This window comes from Hyperoodon ampullatus (assembly GCF_949752795.1).
Source record: "Hyperoodon ampullatus genome assembly, chromosome: 19".
Lineage (NCBI taxonomy): Eukaryota > Metazoa > Chordata > Mammalia > Artiodactyla > Ziphiidae > Hyperoodon > Hyperoodon ampullatus.
In genome coordinates, this window is record NC_136932.1 from 10,038,359 (window position 1) to 10,061,852 (window position 23,494).

General features: G+C 38.7%; 1 protein-coding gene across 6 annotated transcripts in view; it reads right to left on the minus strand.

The window, feature by feature from the left end:
- KANSL1 (KAT8 regulatory NSL complex subunit 1) overlaps nucleotides 1-22,569 on the minus strand; it is a gene marked incomplete at its 5' end in the record, with an annotated part of 128,202 nt that extends 105,633 nt beyond the window's left edge. For all 6 annotated transcript variants that reach the window (XM_079725042.1, XM_079725041.1, XM_079725038.1 and 3 more), the window contains one exon: nucleotides 21,278-22,569. In XM_079725042.1, coding sequence (XP_079581168.1) covers nucleotides 21,278-22,569 — 1,292 coding nt within the window. The remainder of the gene's footprint in view (nucleotides 1-21,277) is intronic.
- Between the last annotated feature and the right edge of the window lie 925 nt (nucleotides 22,570-23,494).

Here is a 23,494-nt window from a genome sequence, read left to right on the forward strand (position 1 = left end):
AGAAGCCCAATCAAGGACTACATTACGACTATGACGCCTTCTGTAGTTCTATTGCTAAAAACTTCTTTGAAGCAATGTATTTCACCAATTAATGTCCTCATTTAGCCTCTACTGTTATACAGAATGACAGGCAGAGGGTTTAGGTGAAACTAATACTGACAACACACACAAAAGGAGAAAGAAGAGGGAAGGGGAATTGCAGAGATTTATTTAGATCATGCCAAAAAGGATTTGAAAAAACAGGTGTCAGACTGACACAGGTGGTGGGTTGTTTTTTTGTTTTTTAAGTCCAACAAGCAAACATCATGTTATGAGCCAATTCATTGTTACCAGTCTAGAGTACCACAGGTTACTAGTTTTTATATCCTCACTCAAGAAGCCCCTTTTAAAAAATGATTGGCAGGATAAGAGACCAAAGCAGCAAAATGCTAAGTATTTGCTAAACAACAACAACAACAACAACAACTAAATCCAGAGATGCTAAAGTCCAGAATGATAAATAAATTTTAAATGTCAGGATACTTAGAACCTCTAAGGAACTCATTCCACCTACCCATCTGTCTTGACTCTTGACTGCATGGAGATATGTGCTGACACAGAAGCACCAGGTCATGAGCCCACCTGACAGAGAACATCAGAAACTTAAAGCAACAGTTTTTAAATCTAAAGGAGCTTTGGGGAAGAAAGTCAGACTCCTAGCTATGAAGTCTTCCTGGCTTACTTCTTGGTCATATTGCAATTTTATCCTAAGCATTATTCATTTTTCTTGTCAAGTGAAGTAAATTTAATGAGAAAGTGCAAACAAAGAGACACATGCAGGTACACAACTCATCAACCCATTTTAATTGAAGAGACTGGAGACAGATGGAGCTTGAAATGCACAGGAAACATGAATAAATGTAAAACTATCAGAGACGGAAAATTCCTCTTTAAAATTTTCTTTCTACAAAGATAGGCACAGGGACAGCTTTAGTTTGCTATGTCATTTTACTCTACATAAAATAATGTTCTCTTATTATTAACTTTCTCTTTTATCAAGAGCCTATGGAAATAAATGTTCTGGGATTAACTAGCAAATAGATAAATGAAGCCACAAAAACACATTCTCAAAATGTGGGCTGGAAATGAAAACAAAGCAGCACAGGATATGAACTGAACTCCACTGGCTGTTTACAAAATGTTTTCATGTACACAAGTCTCATACAACAGGGAAAAAACACTAGTATAGAGAAAGACAAGACTACACGGAAAGGCTACCTGGAGATACAGGAGTTGAAGACTTCATGAAATATCAAGAGACCAGGTCGTTTATTCAGTAGTAGGTTACCAACCGAGAAAGCGTACTCACTCCTTTTGATTTACTAATACAAGAATAAACAAAAAAAAGAAAATATCAGTAGGAAGGAGAGAGAGAAGCTAAAAAAACTGGATCCAAAGGGAGCTATAAGGTGGGGGAACCCCCGGCCCCGGGAGTTAATTACCCAAGTCAGAAAAGGTAAGAGAACGAAAAAGGTTGACCAGTCAAACAGACTATTTCATGTACAGCTTCAGATGCCTCAACACGCTAGGGCTTTAAAGAGAGAACTCTCTTCTCTCTAGCAACTGCTTCAGTGCCCTGTTCTTCTTGCAACCAGATAATACTGCACTCAACTATATCCCCTCTAAATCAGACGCAGCATTTTGAAATCAGCCCCATTACCCTGAACTCAACTTTGAAGTAGAAGGGAATGAACCCCCCTGGACAAAAGGATATCTAGTTTTAGCGGGGGGGAAAGGTATAATAGTGATGAGGAAGAGTAGGAAAAAAAGGGGGCTGGAAAACTAAAAGGACAAAGCAGTGGCTCACAACCTTTCCTCTACCTCAACTGAGAAAGGATGACTGGCATGTGTCTATGTGTTTGAATCATACGCAGCTGGAAATGGACGAGGGGAGCTAACTGGTGTCTGATTCGTCGTTAGGAAGATATTCCTCCTCGTGACTGTCCTTAATTTCTACTTTAAAGGTACGGTCTGACGCATCAATGTCCATCTTCATTGCAAAGCCTTAAACACTACCCAAATACAGTTCAAGTACATTCTTTTCTTAGGGCTGGTGACAAAGAAATGTGAGGGTGGGATGAGGGGAAGGAGTAAGTAATAAGGGAAGGAATAAACAATCAGAGCAGAAATACCCATGATATATGGTTTATAAGATGCCTTCTCAAGATTTTATCTCAATTTTAGTTTCTTCATTGATAAAACAGACACAAAGCTTACTACGTAACTAGAGAATGTTACACAAAATGAAACAAAGGGCATTCCTGGAATTCAGCGTGAAAGTTGACGCTAGTGCCCTTCCCTCTCTAAGGAGACATAAAGAAGACTAAGCCAGAGGCCCTCACCCAAAGGTGATTTTGTCTCCCCAGGACACATGTGGCAATGTCTGGAGACGTATTTTGTCGTCACAACTGGGGGAGAAAGAGCGCTACTGGTATTTGGTAGGTAGAGACCAGAGATGCTGTTAAACACCCTACAATGCACAGGGCAGCCCTCCATAACAAAGAGCTATCTGGCCCAAAATATCAATAGGGCCTACGTTGGGAAACACCTAAACAAATTCATTTCTGGAAAAACCACACAAACAGGAGGGAAACAGAGTCTGTAGTTCCTACAGCCTATAAGAAGCCTATTTAGGAGGTAGTTTAAAAACAATCCTATTTTATGGCAGCTATTACTCAAATCACAAATGCCAGGAAAAAAAAACTTGTAAATGCCGGAAAAACATTCTGTCCTCCCAATTATTTAAAAATGCAGATAAAGTATCATTGAGAACCTATTCCATTCATTTTTCTAAATAAGAATAATAACATTCAAGCTTGAAGTTAAACTGGAACACTCATTTAACAATGACAGCAGAATAAAGTGATACAATTCTTTTAGAAAGCAATGTGGGGGGCGGTAAATAGCCATCTAAATGATATCCTTTGACCACAGAACCCAATTTAAAAGAAAGAACACAATGTACAAAAGCACTCACCGCATAGAAAAACTGACAGTAGTGTCCAACAATGGATATACACTCAAAATCTAAATATCAGTACTATTATTTATGTGCCAGGCACTGAAATAGGACATAGGATAGAAGAAATAATGTATGTAAAAAGCCTAACAAAAGCCCCATTAGATAAGTGTTAATAAGTCCCATGTTACAGAAGAAACTAAGGTGCAAAGATCAGAGCACTAGTAAGTCAGAGAGCCTAAAGCTCTCTAAAGCTTCACACACTGTGCAAGGCTGAATGCAATGAATAACTGAGGTAAAAACTTGATGAAGTATTATGAATCTAGTAAAAATAATCATGACTACCTATTTATATATAGAATTTTATATCTGAACTGAGAACATATACTTTTCAAATACCCATAAAAGGTTTAACAATTGACCATGTAATTGGCCACAAAGACGTAGCTCGAATTCCAAAAATCAGAAAGCACACGGGCCACATTCTTTAACACAATGCAACAAAACTAAAAATCAAAAAAATTTTAAAGGATAGGAAAAAATAGAAAAAAAAAAGACTGGAAAACTGAACACATCTTTCTAAATAATTGTGCTGAAGAGAAACTAAAATTGCTCTATTTTAGAAAAGAATAATAAAGATATGACACACCAAACTCTTAAAATTTGGCCAAAGAACTAACTCAAAGAAAATGCTAGATACTTAAATGCTTATTTAAGAAAATAAGGCAGATTGAAAATAAATGACCTAAAACTTAAAGAAACTTTTTAAAAAATCCAAAGAAAGAAGTGAATATAGAAACAAAAGCAATGAAATAAAAATTGTAAACAAAAGGCAAATTCAATCAATATAACCAAGTTGTTTTTATAAAGAGCTAATTGATAAAGCAGAAAACTTTGTATCCAAGAAAGAAAAAAAAAAGTAGATTCAACAACAGAGTAAAGCAATACAAATAATAAATCTATGGGGATTTTTTTTTTTTTGCGGTACACGGGCCTCTCACTGTTGTGGCCTCTCTCGCTGCAGAGCACAGGCTCCGGACGCGCAGGCTCATCGGCCATGGCTCACAGGCCTAGCCACTCCGCAGCATGTGGGATCTTCCCAGACTGGGGCACAAACCCGTGTCCCCTGCATCGGCAGGCAGACTCTCAACCACTGCGCCACCAGGGAAGCCCTATGGGGAAATTTTTAAGAGCAATTTGCAGGGAAAATGTATAGCTAAAATTTGGTCTTGAAGGAAGAGATTAAAAACCTTAAACCAACAACCACAGAATAAGTTTAAAATATAAGCAAAGACCTATGCATAAAAGTATAGCGGCAACTAGTTCAAGATAAAATTTAACAGTCAAGTTCTATCAAAAACATCAGTGAGGGGACTTCGCTGGTGGCGCAGTGGTTAAGGATCCGCCTGCCAATGCAGGGGACACAGGTTCGATCCCTGGTCCGGGAAGGTCCCACATGCCGTGGAGCAACTAATCCCGTGCACCACAACTACTGAAGGCTGCACGCCACAACTACTGAAGCCCACACACCTAGAGCCCGTGTTCCACAACAAGAGAAGCCACCGCAATGAGAAGCCTGCGCACCACAAGGAAGAGTAGCTCCCGCTCGCCACAACTAGAGAAAGCCCGCAGGCAGCAACGAAGACCCAACGCAGCCAAAAAACAAACAAAAAAAACCCATCAGTGAGTGAACAGATAATCCTTGTGAAAGGATTTGACAGCCAGTCAAAAAGTAGACTACTGGCCATTCCAAGTTACACACATGGAGGAGGGAAAGCAGCCCCCCTCTTCAAAAAACAAACCACAACACTTAACAACTCCCATTTGACATATGCTAAAAGAATAATCCAGGTCATCCAGATAGTCAATAACTGATAATATTTAGCCTGAAAACTCCCCCCTGGAATGTACACTCCAGAGACAGCAGAGATTTTTGTCTATTTTGCTCACTGCTCTATCTCCAGTGCTTTGAAGAGCCCCTGGCAAATAACAGGCATACAATAAACATTTGCTGAATTAATTTAAGGGTCAATCAACATCAGGAAATCATTTAAAGGCTCTAAAAGAGAAAAAAAATATACATATGTATACATACATGTAGATATAGATATATAAAATTACCGCCACAGATACTGAAAAGGCATTGCCAGTATTTAATACTCAGTTGTAACAAAAATCCTTACTGTGTTAGAAATTAAAAGAACTGTGTCTGACCTAACAAAAGACAATCATCACAAACCCATAGCACAAATCACACTCAATGGCTAAACATAACTTCTCTAACAATAAAGTCAGGACCCAGACAAAAAAGTCCCCAGACCTCTGGTACTATTCAACCATGTACTGGAGGGTTCCAGTTTATGCAACTGGACAAGAAAAAGAAACACAAAGTCTAACAATTGAAAAGAAGAAAACAAAAATGTCACCATCTATCTACTAAGTGACTATCTACCTGGTAAAATCAAATCGAAATAGTTGAAAGAGCTGCTAAGAACAGTAAAATTCGGTAAGGCAGCCAAACAAAAATATCAACATATAAAAAGTTTTCCCACATACCAGCAAGAAATAAGCTCATGTTTAATAGCATTAAAATCTGTAAAATACATAGAAATAAACACAACAGAAAATATGCAAGGCTTATAGAAAGAAAAGTATAAATTTTACTCTAGACATAAAGGACCTCAGTAGAGAAAAATATCACAATTTTGGAAGACATAATGTTGTCAAGATGTCGTATCTCCAAATTAATGTACAGTCACAAAGCAATCCCAACATGATTTAAAGGAAGCTGACAAACTGAGGTAAAATCCATAAGGAAGAAGATAATGAGCACGAATAGTGCCCTCACAAACATGTATCTATTTGTGCAGTTACTCCATCTAATACTTAAAGCTATGGCAAATAGTATATTTTATAGATAGTATGCAGAACAACATTGTATCATGTAAAGCTTTAATAATTCAAACAGTGTGATACTGATGTAGGAATTGACATTGGATCAGTGAAACAGAAGACAACACGTTAACAGACATTTATATGAATTTAGTTTACAATCAAAGCAGCACTTCTAAAAGAATTGGTCTACTGAATATACTGGTTAGGGGAGACTGTTTATCCATGGATGGAGGTGGCGGGGGTGGGTGGGTGGGAGGGATAAAGTTCAAGTCTTACCTCAAACCATACACAAAAAAGAGCTGCAGAGACCACAGATTGGTGCTTGCCAGAGGTGGGTGGTAGGGGTTAGATAAAATGGATGAAGAGAGTCAAAAGGTACAAACTTCTACTTATAAAATAAGTAAGTTATGGCGGTGTAATGTACAGCACTGCCAACTATAGTTATTAATACTGTATTACATACTTGAAAGTTTCTAAGACAGCAAATCTTAAAAGTTCTCATCACAAGAAAAAAAAAATTCTGTAACCATTAATGGTGACAGATGTTAACCAGACTTACTGTGGTGATCATTTCACAATACCTACAAATATTGAATCATTATGTTGTGCACCTGAAACTAATATAATGTATGTCAATCATACCTCAACTAAAAAATTTTTAATAAAAGAACTTTAAGAGATAAACATAAAAGCTAAATACAGGGCTTCCCTGGTGGCGCAGTGATTGAGAATCTGCCTGCTAGTGCAGGGGACACGGGTTCGAGCCCTGGTCTGGGAGGATCCCGCATGCTGCGGAGCAACTGGGCCTGTGAGCCACAGCTACTGAGCCTGCGCGTCTGGAGCCTGTGCTACACAACAAGAGAGGCCGCGATGGTGAGAGGCCCGTGCACCGCGATGAAGAGTGGTCCCCGCTTGCTGCAACTAGAGAAAGCCCTCGCACGGAAACGAAGACCCAACACAGCAAAAATAGATAGATAAATTAATAAACTCATACCCCCAACGTCTTCTTAAAAAAAAAAAAAAAAAAAAGCTAAACACAGTCACTCCTCTTAGGGAAGCTCTTCTCCAACAAAAGGCCTTTCACTCCAAACAATTTCACTTCATTTCTTTCCCTCCCCAAACACTGACAATCTCTTCTTGCCTCTGCTAGCTACATCAATATTCTGCCAATTTTCAAGGATCAAAATCCAGTCACATCCTCAAGTTTCCTAAAGTGTGTAATCAGTGAAATATGTTAGATTTGGAGTCAAGAGCTCTAACAGAACCTTGACTCTTATCCTAATAACCTTTAGCACAGTCACTTGACCTCTCTGTCCCTAGGTTTCTCATTTGTAAATGACAAATTTGTACTTAGCTCCAAAGTGAGCTCTAAAATTCTCTATTTCATCAATGTTGCATCTGGACCTTTCTTCTCATTCCACATACATCGCCCCAGTTCAAAAGATTCGTTTGCAGCTCGGCTCCTTGCTTCTAAGTCTTGCCCTGCTCCAAACCATCCTACACCTCCGATCCATCCAGTCCACATCCACTCTCAAAGACTCCTTATGAGAGCACTTTAATTATGCCATTCCCACGTTAGTGATTCTCCACTATTCTTAGGATAAAATCAAAATGCACTAGCCTGGCATTCAAAAACAACATGACCCCAACTTACTCTTCCAACCTCATCTTCCGCTTTCTTGAACCTTTTATCTCTGGCATATAGCTCCCTTCCCTGTTACCCAACACAACATCCTCCATCTCAGGCTCCTCATCCTTGCACCTGAAACATCCTGTTTCTCTTGGAAATCTAAGTGCCATCCTTGATCCAAACTAAAGTTCCAACTCTTCTCAGGTCTTCAGATCACCTTACTTATTATTAGCCCAGAGCAATCACGCTTTCCTCCTAAATTTCAGCATTTAATGCCAGTACCATGTATCTAGTACTCAGCAAACACTGCCTAATTCTAATGCTTCCTTTTCTACTTGACCTGGGTGGGGGTGGGGGGGCACCCATGCATAATCAGTCACATAAATTATTCCTTGAAAGCAGGAATCATGTTCTCAATTCTACTTAATTGTTTTCATCATTCCTTATTTTACTATCAGAGAAGTGTTTCCTTGCCCTTTGGGGGCAACGTTTATCTTGACGACACACAATCCTGAAAGGTTAGTGTCCAAATAATTAAGAGTTACCTTGAGATTTTTTATATTTATTCTTTGCTCAGAGAATTCTGGATCTCCTTTTCTGGAACTGCCACAGGGACACTTTTCACTACCCTCAATGATGACACATCTTAGTTTCTACTCCGATGATCAACTCTGGTAACTCCTCTGATCACTGCTGAAGGATTCTATTAAAGGAATATAAACTGTAGCTCTTTGGAGCCTGGCCTACTAGGAAACACCCGAAGACAATGCTGTTCTTTACCTTTCCGTAAGTCTGCCAGGCAATCTTACTGCTCATGGATGAAATTAAGGGAATTTATCTCATCTGGGAATACCATCACACCATTTAGAGTACACCATGGAATTATAAATAATCTAATATTGCTTTAGACATTAATGGAAATAATAACCTCCTGCATCTAATAAAACGTGAAACCAAGTATATACATATCATGTCAACATCTTGAAAGCACACTTGGAAATATCAAAGTCATCTCACACTTTTCAACTCTTGGGTCTGAGCCCTACTTATTATTAAGTTATCCCTAAGAGCAAATTAACAGAGTTCTCATTTGGGAGGACAATCAGTGCACCAAACTTCCTGCAAATACAAAGTTAGCCTTTCCACTTAAACTTCCAAGTCAAATTATTTCTGTGAATGCTTGAATGTATTTGCATAAAAGATCAATTTCGAAAAAAGCTGGGCAGAAGCAAAATGAGTCTTAAGCAAGCCTCACTGTTTTCATCTTAAAGAGAAGACTGACCTGTCTTCCAGCCTTGTGAATAAATATCTTGCAAAATTCACTAGGCATAGGGTGTGCTCAAAGAATACTTGCTGGAAAAATACGCTGGGGAACTGCCAGTTTAAAAAGAAAAACATTTTCACCCAGTTGGAAATCTAGAGAAACAGGGGTTACAGCAACTCAGCTGAAAACCCTCAAGATATGAAGAAAAAATTTTTTAGAAAAATCCCAGATCTTTTCATTTTCTGAGTAAAAGTCTATGAAAGGCAACTAAATGAATCAATGAAGGATTCAACTATTTTAATTTTATGTATCTAAAGACCAATAACTGAAATTCTGCCTTTGATATGTGGCAGTGTGAAAAGGCAACAAGTCTCTTTATTTGTTCTATATAAACTAATTTTACAATCTGTAATAGTTTTTGATCAATTGTTTCTGGGAAAGAAACAGGAACAAGAAAACTCCGTATTGTTTTGTTGATTTTAGGGGCAGGGGAGAGACAGATGTTTTTCATTAGGGATATTTATTTTCAAAGTGTAACACTCCAAAAACAGCTTTATTAAGCGAAAAGGATACCTTTCTGGTAAAGGCCTTTGTCTTTACTCTCACTGCACCCCATCCTCAGGGTCCATATTTTGTAAATGTAACTTTCAGATTTCTTCATTGCCACAAGTAGAACACAATAAAAAAATAAAAAGTTACACACAGGCACACACACCAGGTTACCCCATGACAGAAACAAGTGCGCAGACTGCTGCAGCTCCACCATTAACTCCCTGATGGGACCCAGTGTGGGGACTCCCTGAGGTAATTCAGGCAGTGTGAGCTACACAGAGGGTTGCCTGGACGGTCAACATAATCACCAAAACAGGGTCATATGGCTAACAGTGACAAAGGCCTTTCCCATCCCAGCCTGGGTCTCATCATTACAAAACAACAAGAAACATTTTTCAAAAAGGTATAATCGAGATTTTATAAGTGAGGAACTTAAGCCTAGGAAGATTAAAAGACTAAACTAAAATGAACAATTCTCAATAGTAGTCCAAAATTCTACTATATTGTTCCCTCTTTAGTACTAATCCCACACATGCTAAGAAAAATGATAACTTCTAGTTCATCCTTCTGGTTTTCTAGTGATTATCAAATAAGAAATCAAACATTAATGATAAACCTTATATTCAGACACTGAAATGACAAAAACTTGTATAATTGGGTTGAAAACCAATCAGGATATTCTTCAATTGCTATTTCATGCCTTTCAAGTTCTTATAGTAACCAGATCTACCAGTTTTTTTTTTAATTAATTTTTATCGGAGTATAGTTGCTTTACAACCAGAGATTCCTTGAGGAAATACTTTAATAAACACTAAGTACATGCTAACAATTCAAGCATCAGCTATAAGCACAGGGAAGACTAAAGGAGAAAGAACATAAAATACTTTCATATCTTAAAAGATTTCTTTTTTCCAGCAACTGGGGAAAATAAAGAGGATTTTTCCATGCAAGTTGAAATATAAATCATCCCTTTAGAATATCAAAAATGTTTATTTTACCCATTTGCTGGGAAAAAAATTATGAAATAAGCACCTCCTTAGATTTATTATAGTAGAGGGAAACTATTTAACCTTCCCATCATCCCTCTTGGTCAATGCCATACCCATCAGTGTACTGGGCCGTCAGAGAGGCATCTAAAGAGCTATGCACCTTCAGGTTGCTCCATTTCTCCAAACAGAATCTTCTTTCTGCTCCTGCCAAATCAGTTCCAGGAGAAAAACAGTAGAGAGAGCAGTAAGAAAGAACTAGCTTTTATCTTCTCCATGACCTCAAGCAAATTATTTAACATATCTATAGTCTTGGGTCTCAACTATAAAATGAAGATATCACCTTCATCATATGAATGTTTTAAAGATTTACCAAGTGCAAACCACCTAACATATAGAAGGTGTGATCAATACTTATTAATTCCCCTATCTCCTTCTTTTTATTTTTATTTTTTTGGCCGCACCATGAGGCTTTCAGGATCTTAGTTCCCCAACCAGGGAGTGAACCCGGGCCACTGCGGTGAAAGCACTGAGTCCTAACCACTGGACCGAGTCTCAACTACTAGGCCGCCAGGGAATTCCCTCTTTCTCTTTTTTAAAAAAATCACTCCCGCCACTTCCTAGATGCTACATCTACCTTAACAAAATGCCCTACCCAATCCATCCAACTCCTATTCCACAAAAGAAATGAGTAACGGTATTGTAAGTTAAGAATATATTTGGGGGCTTCCCTGGGGGCGCAGTGGTTAAGAATCCGCCTGCCAATGCAGGGAACACGGGTTCAAGCCCTGGTCCACATGCCGCAGAGCAACTAAGCCCATGCGCCACAACTACTGAGCCTGCACTCTAGAGCCTGTGAGCCACAACTACTGAGCCCGCGCACCTAGAGCCCGTGCCCTGCAACAAGAGAATCCACCACAATAAGAAGCCTGCACACCGCAACGAAGAGTAGCAGCCGCTTGCTGCAACCAGAGGAAGCCCGCGCGCAGCAACAAATAATAAATAATTTTTTTAAAAAAAGAATATATTTGGTATACTTTTCCTCAAAAGATACTATCAAATTACTTAATACTACTTACATTTCTTGACTATAAAGTGCCACATTTCACATGATGTTTGGTAAATCTCTTTTCATCAACCAAATCCAAAGGACAGTTTGATTCTATTTCCACTAAAATAGGTAGTGTTTATGCCCAAGCTGTGGGTAAACAGCCTAGATTAATACAGTCGGCCCTCTTTTTTTTCAATTTATTTATTTTTATAATAATAATTGTATTATTATTTTTTCCCCTTCACTGGCAGGTGGATTCTTAACCATTGCGCCACCAGGCAAGTCCCTGGCCCTCTTTAACTGTAGGTTTCCCATCTGAAGTTGGCTGAGTCTGCAGATATGGAGGGCTAACTGTACTCACTGTACTAGGCCATTTTACATAAGGGACCTGAGCCTCCTCGGGATTTTGGTATCTGCAGGGCTCCTGGAATCAACCCCCTGAGAGTATTGAGGGACGACTGTATCCTGATTTCTTATTAGCTATGTGACATTAAACAAGTAACTTAAACTTTTCAATCCTCAGTCTGAGTCTGTAAAACTAAGATAATATCTGCCTCGTTGTACTGTGAGGACTAAATAAATTAATGCATGTAAAGCACTTTTAACACATTACCTACCTCAAAATATTCCACAAATGTAGGTTATTATTTTTTTCTCTATCAGTATGTCCCAAACTATGTTATCTGATTAGGCAAAGTTGATTTAAAATGTTTCCTAGCTCAACCAAATCAATTCAGTCAAAACCTTCTTGGGGCCCATGTTTCAGACTAATTTAATCCCAACAGCCCTTAGCTCTGTCTCCTTCAGTTTCTATCTTACCAGGATGCATCTCTCAAGTACCACAAGAACAAACAGGAAACAGGGATTAAGGGTGAACAAGAAAATGGTCACACACATAAATGATATCATTCAGTTCCCTGGCTCATGCCCTTTACTCTATTAGGCAGAAGAAGTAAAACATCTTTTAAGAAAATGATTTTTTTTATGTGGACCATTTTTAAAGTCTTTATTGAATCTGTTACAATATTGCTTCTGTTTTATGTTTTGGTTTTTTGGCTGCAAGGCATGGGGGATATTAGCTCCCCGACCAGGGATCAAACCCACACCCCTGCATTGGAAGGTGAAGTCTTAACCTCTGGACTGCCAGGGAAGTCCCAGAAAATGATTTAAAACGGAATTTAACCCCTCTTCCTGGTTGCCATTCCTCAATGTCCACTCCCCACTGCACCCCCCCAACACAATATTCTCCACAAATCCTCTTACTGAGTTCTGAATATAATCTATGTGGTTGCTACAATGTTACTAAATAGGTTGCCAGAGCAACCCACAACATTTACAATTTAACAACAATTTTTCAGTATATTCCGTTTGAGGAAGATTCTTCAGATACTTCTATTACTAGATTAAAACTGATTTCAAAGCAATTTGGCTTACCACTTTGGGGCAAAACCTTTCTTCATAATTATACAATTATGAAGTCAAACAGATGGGGGGGGCTTTCCAGGTGGCGCAGTGGTTGAGAGTCCGCCTGCCGATGCAGGGGACGCGGGTTCGTGCCCCGGTCTGGGAGGATCCCGCGTGCCGCGGAGCGGCTGGGCCCGTGGGCCATGGCTGCTGAGCCTGCGCGTCCTGAGCCTGCGCTCCGCAACGGGGGAGGCCACAGCAGTGAGAGGCCCGCGTAACGCAAAAAAAAAAAAAAAAAAAAAAAAAAAAAAAAAAAAAAAAACAGATGGGGGGACTTCCCTGGCGGTCCAGTGGTTAAGACTCCGCGTTCCCAATGCAGGGGGGCGCGGGTTCGATCCTTGGTTGGGGAACTAAGATCCCACATGCCACACGGCGCGGCCAAAAAAATAAAACTAAATTCAGATAGGTTAAAGTTGCCACAAAGCCTTAATTAATGAGAATCAAAATTAGTAAGATTTACTCTTTATATTTATTATATACTGAGCCCCTTGGTTCAAACAGATAGCATAATTTTCCCAGATACACAATGGAAAACAGGAAAAAGACAACGAACTGGTAGCTATGAAAGGAGATGCCTTAGGCACGAATTTCTGCCTACCTTGCAAAATACACAAGTCCCTGGGTATTCGAGGGGGACTGGTTCCAGACTCCCCTCCCCCCAGTACCAAAATCTGCAGATGCTCAAGTCTGCAGATATAAAACAGAGTAGGTATTTGCATATAACCTATGCACATCATTCTGTATACTTTAAATCATCTCTAGATTACTTAAAATACTTTACAATGTGAATGCTAAATACATAGTTGCCAGTGAACTGAAATTCAAGTTCTGAATTCAAGTTTTGCTTTTTGGAAGTTTCTGGAATTCTTCCCCCGCCCAAAATATTTCTGATCTGCAGTTGGTTGAATCCACCAATGTGGAACCTGCAGATCCAGAGGGCTGACTATAATCTAATCCATGTTGGTCTTTGCTCAGGGAGAGGGTAGAGAAACTAATTAAAGTACTATTCCTTTGAAATACAATGTGACTCCAAGCTTTTCCTAGTAAGACAGTTTATTTTATCTTGCTGATGGAATCTAATAGGGTGCTCTGCAAATGACACTGAAACTTCTGGGTATGCCCAACAGCCAAAAATGTTTAAATGAAAATTAGTAAATATGGACCACATTCAGTAACATCCCCCATCGGCTCCTTCTCCATCCCAACAGATCCATCCAATCTAGTTACTCCTGTCAAAAACCTGAGAACCACCCGTAATTCCTCTTCCCTCTCTCTCAACACCCCACTCATCGCATCCAATCAATCACAAGTCCTAGTCACCCTACCTCCAAAGTACCCAGTTCCCTCACTCTTCCCTCCAAAGGCCAAGTCCCCATTCTCTTACGTAGCTTACCACAGCAGCCTAAATGCTTTCCCAAAGTCCAAATCCACTCTACACTTCATACAATAAGAGGGGTCTTTAAAAAATCCAACGATATATAAACTCTGTCAATGGTTTCACAATAAAATTTTAAACTGGAGATGACCTACAAGCCCACCTACATGACATAGCCTCTAGCAACCTCTCTGGCCTCATTTCTCACCACTCTCCTTACACTTTGCACTGTTCTTGAAAGCATCCAACACCTCCCATTCTCAAGGCCTTAGCACATGCCGTTTCCTCGGTAACACACCTCCTCTATTCTTCACCAACTCCTTCTCATCATTCGGGTCTCAACTTACATGTGACTTCTTCAAGATACTTGCTAGGACATCCCCACCCATCTTAATTAGATGTTCCTAATATGCACCCCCTTAGCACTCCGAACTTCGTTTCTGTGGCACCCACACCACTATAAATATATCATTAACTATATGATTACTTGCTTAAATAATCTCTCTTTCTAACCTATACTGCCCATGAGGGCAGGGCAGGGATTGTGTCTCTCTTATTCACCACTATCTACCCATAGCACCTCAGCACAGAGTAGGCATTCAATACATCTAATAAGCGAATTAATTAATTCCAAAGTCTCCAATGTAAGGTTCTGAGGCCTCTCTGTACAGGTCAACTCCTCCTTCTCTGTTTACACAGGATTACTTGGAAGTCCATTTCCTGATTTTTAACAGTTGCTGGAACTTATAAGTAATACAGAAACCTTCATTTTTGAGACACTGGTAAAGAACTTGAACCCTCATGTAAGGGTTATTTTGCAAGCTGTGTTCTTATAGTCACCCAAGCTTGAAACTTCAACCATCTATGATGATCCCTCCCTATTTTTCCCATACCGCCTTTGTTATTAATCCTATTAAATCTATTTCTGCACCATCTCTGGAATTTCCTCTTTTCCTTTTTACACTACATTTATTACACTTACCTATATTACTAGATCTCTAAAGTATTTCCACTCTAGCCACTAAAGCCCCATGTCTTTTGTCTCTGTCTTCTCTGTGTATGCTGTGCCTTCTTCCTGTACTGATCTACCTCATCAGGCCACAACCAAGACAACCTTCTATCAAAATCCTAGCCATCCTTCAAGGCTCATTTCTAATATCCTTTCTTTCCAATTCCATCAACCAGCTGTGATCTCTTCCTATTTCATTTGCATCACCCAACATTTACCGTATATTACTATATGCCAGGCACTGTTCTAAGTAGTCATCTTTATCTACCATGTCTCCAATACACATCAAAACTATAAACTTTTTGTGGATAGAAACTCAGTTTATTTACCTATGGCATCTCTCACGTCTTACACATTCGCTCATAGGTACTTATATATGACCACTTTAAAAGAGTACAACTGACCCTTGAACAACATGGGTTTAAACTGTGCACATCCATTTAGACACAGATTTCTTTCAACATTTAATACGATCTGTGGTTGGTTGAATCCATGGATACAGAGGGCCATGGATGTTCAACTGCAGAGAGGGTGAGCACCCCTAACCCCATTGTTGTTCAAGGGTCAACCGTACTTCACTCAATTTTAAAGAATGAAAACACCAATCCCAAGGCAACAGAAAATATTTGCAGCAACTAGATCTGCAGCAAATGGGTAACCCCCAAATTCCTGCTGCCTAACTTCCTTCCTTCAGAATCATACAAGAAGCACCAAGAATAATTCTCACTACCTACATAACTTCTCAGAAAAAAAGCTGGGGGGGGGGGGACAGAAAATACAGAAGTTCCTATTTCTGCCACTGGATGTCATATGCAGGCTAGCAGAAAAGGAAAAAAAAACATAATCAAAGATGATTAGATTAAATTAGAACAAGGTGTTTGACAAGTGAAAGTCTACTCAGCTCTGAAGTAACTTCTCTAAGAACATGATGGAATTATTCCCACGTATTATGTATCGCACCCAGTAAGATCCACAATAATCATTTTAACGGATTATGGGGCGGAAAGGGAACCTAAGGTAGTAAAATAATCAAAGCTCTAAGTCACAAGTCAAGAAAGTCATTTTGTTTCGAGGTACACCAGTGACTTACAGGGAACTTTGCCTCAGACTCCCCAAATGTAAAAAATGGTGCTGAGAATAGCTCCATCAATGCTAAAGACAGAGCTGTCACAATTCAAAGTAGTTTAAGCCCTCGAGATCAATTTCCTCATTTATATTTGAAAAAGTGGTTACATGATTAGCCCTATAGCTAGTCTGTAGCAAAGAAGGGTTAGATGTTAGGTTTCCAGCTAATAGACCTCTCACTCCATCATTCTGTGAAAGGACAAGGAATAGGAAAATAAGGACAAATCAAGTAGACTGCCATCTTTGGCAACATCATCTGTGAATACTTAATAAATTCAAGTACGAGCTATAGCACAAAACATTCCACAGTAACTAAAAAGCAAAATCAACAAACACACTAGTCATTCATTATACCCCGAAGTCTTCATGAACAACTCCAAAAGGGTGAAATTCCCCAGAAACATAGAAAAGTCACCACAATCAAGACAATCAAAATTCAAATAACTTCTTTAGTGTCACTAAACTGAGCATCTAGTTTATTTTTACTCAACCCTGATCTGGAACAGACTTCAGGAGGCTATCAGACAAATAAAACATAGGTTAGAATAAATTTTAAAAAAATAAAAACATGAAAATAGAACAAGAACAGGGAGAACAAAACGAAGCCAAGAATGAGGCTTAAAAAACAAGTACAACAATAAGTCCTACAAATTTGGCTCTAAACTTCCAAAAGCCAACAGGAAAATGGAGACCTAGTGAACAACACAAATTATAACAGCCAGGTAATAAAAACAGACTTAAAAGCTTAGGAAAAAATACAACTATTCTTGGTTGCATATCTTTGCCCTGAAGTCCTTATAAAGAAGGCATTGTGTAACATGAAGATGTATTTTACATATAAAACAACATATATTTCTGTAGTTACTAACGAAATGTTTTATGGAATCATTTTTATTCTAACCTTCAAGATAAGCCTATAGTAACAGTTTACAGAGTTTTTTGTTTTTTGTCTTTTTGTTTTTAAGGGAAAAGAGGTCTACAAACTATCCAGGTATTCAGAACACTGATGATCTAAGAATACATTTAAGAGAATATCTGGAAAAGAATTTTTTCTTTACACGTACTTACTATAAAAGTTTATAAGCACAAGGGTAAGAAAATGAAAACTAAATTCAGCAAAACTAGGTATAGGTCCAGGAATTCCTAACAAAATAGCAGAACAAAACTCTTAGAAATGAGAAGGAGGAATACAAAGAAAAACTAAAGTGAAGAAGAGAGTGTGGGCGCACAAGCACACACTCAACAGTTCTTGTTATATACATGAGATAACTATCAATAAATGCTTCTATTCCTACTTCTACAATTAAGAATTAAACACTGAAGTATTTATTGAAACATACAGCTTCCTTTCTAGTCCCTCGATCAAGAAGATGACGTTTTTAAAAAGAATGGTATAGCACAGGGAACTCTACTCAATGCTCTCTGGTGACCTAAATGAGAAGGAAATCCAAAAAAGAAGGGATATATCTGTACGTAAAGCTGATTCACTTTGCTGTACAGTATAAACTAACACAATATTGTAAAGCAACTACACTCCAATAAAAAAAAATGCCAAAAAAAAGAATGAAATGCCATTGGCAGCAACATGGACCTAGAGATTATCATACTAAGTGAAGTAAATCAGAAAGAGAAAGACAAATACCATACGATACCACTTACATGTGGAATCTAAAACATGACCCAAATGAACTTATTTATGAAACAGAAACAGACTCACAGGCATAGAAAACAAACTTATGATTACCAAAGGGGAAAGGGGGTGGGGAGGGATAAATCAGGAGTTTGCAATTAGCAGATACAAACCACTATATATAAAATAGATAAACAAGGTCCTACTGTATAGCACAGCGAACTATATTCAATACCCTGTAATAAACCATATGGGAAAAAAATATGAAGAAGAATATACGTAGATATATGTATATCTGAATCACTTTGGTGTTCACCAGAAACTAACAAAACATTGTAAATCAAAGTATATATACTTCAATTAAAAAAAAATTTTTTTTAAGATGATGTTTAAATTCCTGCTCATTCCACAGTGATGTTACTAAACAACGATACAGGTCAAACCCAATGTAGTGCAGATTTTCCAAAGCAGTGGTTACATGTATCAAGACAGGAAGATACACAAATATAACATTTTTGGATGATTTTCCAAAAAGAGCTTAAAATAAAAAGGTATAACAGTTTTAAATTAAACATAAAATCAGTTAACCAAAAAAAAAAAAAAAGGAAAAGGAAAGAACTTCTCTAAACATGTCTCATCCAGCAATATTAGAATTTACTAACTGTAAAATGATAAACACACAATTCTCAACAACATATAAAACCAATCATTCTGCTACTGCTAGCATGTGCCTAGGATTTACAATGAATCACTGATTTTCCTCTTGGAAAAAACATAGGAAATAAGGAAAAACACACATGAATTCTTGGTGAAAACTTGTAATTTTCAGAGAACCATCCACTTGTAATTTAAGCAACATCATTTAAAAATAATTCATTTCAACAGTCTTCTCTACTAAATATTTTCATTATGGTTGCTCAGACTAAATCTATTGACTTTACCTCTGACAGTACTTCAGCAAAGGAGTGAAATACTAGACGGGCTACTGTAAGAGGTAAAAAGTTGAAATTCACCAGCTGGGTCAAGGTCTTGAAGAGTTAACTAACTTCTTATTCCAGGACTCAAGAATTATAAATCTGGTTTTAAGATTTGGGAGGGACTATTAAATCACAAAGAAAAGGCTTCTCAGCATCCAAAGAACCTCCCTTTTTTTTTTCTTTTTTAATCAAAGCAATGCGTCCACTCTCACTGGCCAACTGCTGAAAATCTTTAAAATACTCAGAAGGTCAACAAACACCTGACTAAATACTAGCCTTAGGAGTCAACCTGGTAACCTTGCTTAACAAGAACTTAAAAGTCTTTACACTTTATTGGTGGTTTTAATTTGTCAATAAATTCATACATATCATAATGTGCAAAAGTATATTTATTTGACAGTACTTTTGGTGTCCAAATTGTCCTTACTTTAATATGATCTGAAGCATGGAAACTCAACTTTTTAAAGCATTATTTAGTTGATTTCATTGTAAGAGGATTAAACGGATCCCAAAGTTTCCTAAAATGATCCCTCAGTTGTCCTTATAATTCATACCCTGCCAATCAACAAAGCATTATGTGAGAAGAAAACCCAAAACGAAGTGAATGGACTAAGAGGTCTTTTCAAATCACTAGACTTATTACCCCATGAAATAAGAAAAGTTCTCTCTTAGGTATTTTGATTTCACTGGGTTGGAACAGTTACCCACAACATTACCAAAACTCAGAAATGTTTCCAATACATTGTATCCTGAAAACATTAAGCTTATAGAGTCTAGGTGTTTTTCTTCATCAAATACACAAAATAAGTACAGAAAACTTAAAATGTTTCAACTACAATATGTTACACAAAATTACTCTTAAACACAAAATATTCAACTGTTAACAAAGATTTCTTAAAACAGTGGTTTACGCAGCAAAGTCAGTGGGGATAATGCCACAAATACTGGCAAGCTGATTTAAGCTACTAATCCATTTAAGGAACGGTAACTATGTTACAGCAGTAGCAAGGCTCTGAAATTTATTTGCTTTAGACCTGAATATAGAAATGGACTCTTGAGCACAGTAAACTAACAAATGGTAATGGAACTTGGTCTATGAGGAAAAAATACAGCAAAATTATCCAGATTTTTTCACTCAAAATAGAAACACAAACCAAAATTTCATACTCGGATACAGTGTTATCCATGTGAATAACATAAACAAAACTGAAAAAAAAAAAAAGGAAATTTACTTATGCTTAAAAACATAGCTGTCTCAACGAATTCTCCAGTGAAAAGCTTAGTCACCTTTTTATTTCAGGCAAGGGAAAGCCAATTATTCCAACATATCCACCTATCTCAGCCTTCTCTAGTAATCCAACCTTCACAACATCCCTACCCAAAGAGGAAATGAAAGAGGATCTACTAGTCAACTCCCCTGCCCTTCTTTTCCAACTACTCTGTTTACTCTCTCATAAGTCTCGATAAATGTAGACTGATCTATCTTTAAGGAGATATATTTTACTTCCGTATCTGTAAGGAGCAGAATGCAGGGTCAGGAGGGAAGAACAGGAGTAAAGCACCTCTGGCTCAACCAGATCCATCTGAAGTGCCACACAAAGCTTATGAATAATTTTCCTCAAACCAACAGATTTTGAAAATCCAGTATGAATTTATCCCAAATATGTCAATACATTTAACTGAGAGAAAATAAAATCCAAATCTGATAAAGATGGTTTCTTTTAGGGAGAGAATGAGGTTGTGAAAGCAGACTGTGCTTGGAGGCAACCTATAAAACACTCTGAAGCATTTTCTGATTATTAGTCCTTAAAACATACAGAAATCTCAAGTGTTAAAATTAAAGACTGGGTACATTCTCTGCTGAAAGCTCAATTAGAAGCAACTATAAATTCCAGCGAACTTAACTAGGTCAACTAAACTTTTGGCCCCACTTACCAGAAACAACAAAATCTGAAGTCAAGCCTTATAAACTTACAAAAATATCCTACATATAGTTTCAAAAGAAATCTAATTATTCACTCTGAAAGGGTGGGTACAGTTTTACAAACTGGAAGTCTTCCAGTTTTTTCTTAGTAAGATTTCAATGGGAAATTGACAGCTTTTACCCTACAGCAACACAACGCTGTACCAAATATACCTTCCATTTCTTCACTAGCAGGTATACATGCACCCACCTACCTAAAATTAGGAAAAAGACAAACAAAAGAAACTTAGGCACCTATGTACAAAGAAGCCCATTCTTCCCATGATGGGAATTCACCAACTCTTTCTCTCTTGTCCAGACATTTCCCAAGAATGACATTATGCATGATTCTACTCACAGGGGTAAGTGGCGCTGCTCAGGATCAGCTCTGGTCAGTTCTTCCTCTTCAATATCAGACTCTCCCCCTGAACTACTGTCAGTGACGTCTGAATCAAATGCTCGTTCACTGCACCTCAAGTTGGCTATACCACTGGCTGTAAATCTGTCCAATTCTTCTGAAATCGAATCACTTTTCAGGAAGTTGCTAAGTCCCTCTGAAGTGGCGGTCTCACTGGCAGCTTTTCTCAATGCAGCTTCAGCCTTTCGAGTTAGCATCAACTGGCTCCGGGGCCTCAAGGATTCCAAGTTTGGCAGTTTGCTCAAAGTTTTCTCTAAAAATCCACCCAGCTGATGCTGTATATGCCTCTCCACCTGCTTGGCTTGCACAACCTGTAAGCGCTTCTGTAACCTGCGGGCACGGCTCTCAATATCAGCCTGCCGCCGTAGTAAAGCTGTTATCCTTGTGTCGGAATCTAAAGCACTGAAAAGAATGGAAGACAGGGGAGACTTTTTACCCTCTAACTTGACACCCCCCAAGTTAGAACTGGAGTCTGTGTCAGGTGATAACCTACTGCTTCCTTGAAGTGCCGGCGGCTGTTCCATGGAATTTACAGAAGATTTGTTTGCAGTGCTATTATTGCTAAATATCGTTGTGTGTTCTACATCAAGGCTTCTATGTGGAAGAGTGCAATTGGTCATACCCCCTTTCAAGTCCCCAGATTCAGATGCCACCACTTCACCCCCCTGAAGAGAAGATGACGTGAGAGCTCGTTTTCCCCCATTAAGGGGACTGGAATTGTCATGATCAGAATGTGTTGAACTTTTAGTCAATTTCTTCGCCAACCCATTTACAGGTGCTTGTGGCAGAGCTGTCTGACCACTTGTATTCATGGTTCTAAGATTTTCTAAGGAAAACTCCAAAACTGGCTGTCTCCCCAACAGCTCAGCTCGGAGTTCATAGGACTGAGATAAGAGAGGATGAGATTTAAGTACTGTCTGCTTGCTGAAGACACCTTGCAATTTCAACGATTCCTTTGAGGGAACAGATGTTACATCGGAGCAAAGATAAGATGCCACCAGTGGTTGCAGCTTTCCCAAGTCTTCCTTGTTAGGATTATTTCGGAAGTCCAGACTGGGGTCCTCTGCAGCAATGGCTTTTCTTTTGGTTCCGTTGGCAGCAATAAGGATGTTGGCGTTGCCGTTATTTTCGGCACTGCCAGGGGACAAAGTGGAGGATGGGGGAGCCAGTTTGAACCGGATATGGTGTGCTTCAGCTGCTGCGTCAGTGAGAGCGGGCGCCATCGCAGCCATTCAGCACAGAGAGACAGGAAGTCCAGCCTCTCCCGGTGCCGAGGCCAGCTCCACAGCCCCTTACCGCCTCCCCAGAGAACAGACTAGAAGAGAAAGAAAAAAAGGAAGTTAGAAATACAAGCACGTTAGAAAACAACACACGTGTTTTTAATACAAACATTACTTGAGGCTGTTAACCAAACTCTGCCTCCAGAAGAAAAACACTCAAACCAAAAGGGGAGATGTGTTGGGGCAGGGCCACAATCCCTGCTCAAGAGAAAGAATTCCATCCTTTTTTGTCACTTGTTACCATAAATTGAAAGTAGCCAGAGACTGTTAAAGTTAAATCATCTGCATCTAAAAGAAAAATATCTTTAAAACTTCTTGAAATTAGTGAATTTAAAACAAATGTATCAAACTAAGCACCCAGTAATTAAACAGAAAAGAATTAGTAAGGAACTCCTCATCCCTACCAAAAGTTTCTATGCCAACTGTCACAGGTCTGTACATTTTTCTGGCCAAAGGATCCAATGTTCGTCACCTTCCCACTTCTCTGCAAGACAGATTATACTAAAAGCTTAATTGTATCATACCTGTGTTACCAGTTCACTTCATCAATTTTCTTTTCTTTTGCTGTCCTCAGTATGGCCCACCTCTCAAATTAACTGCCCAACTGATGTGTCTCTTTCCTTTACCCGAAAACTTCTTGAAAAAATAGTTATAAATAGCTGCCTCTGCACTTCTCACTCTTCTAGAATCTGGCTTCTACTCCTACTGCTCTGGCAAAGGTCACCAGTAATCTCATTATCAAATCCAATGCTCAAGCCTCAGTCCGCATTCTATCCGACTTCTCTGAAGCATTAGGTAGTGCTGCCCACCCCACTCTTCTTGAAATTCTCCTTTCCAGATGTCCTTGAAAACAAGGTCCATTCTTCTGCCCTCTTCT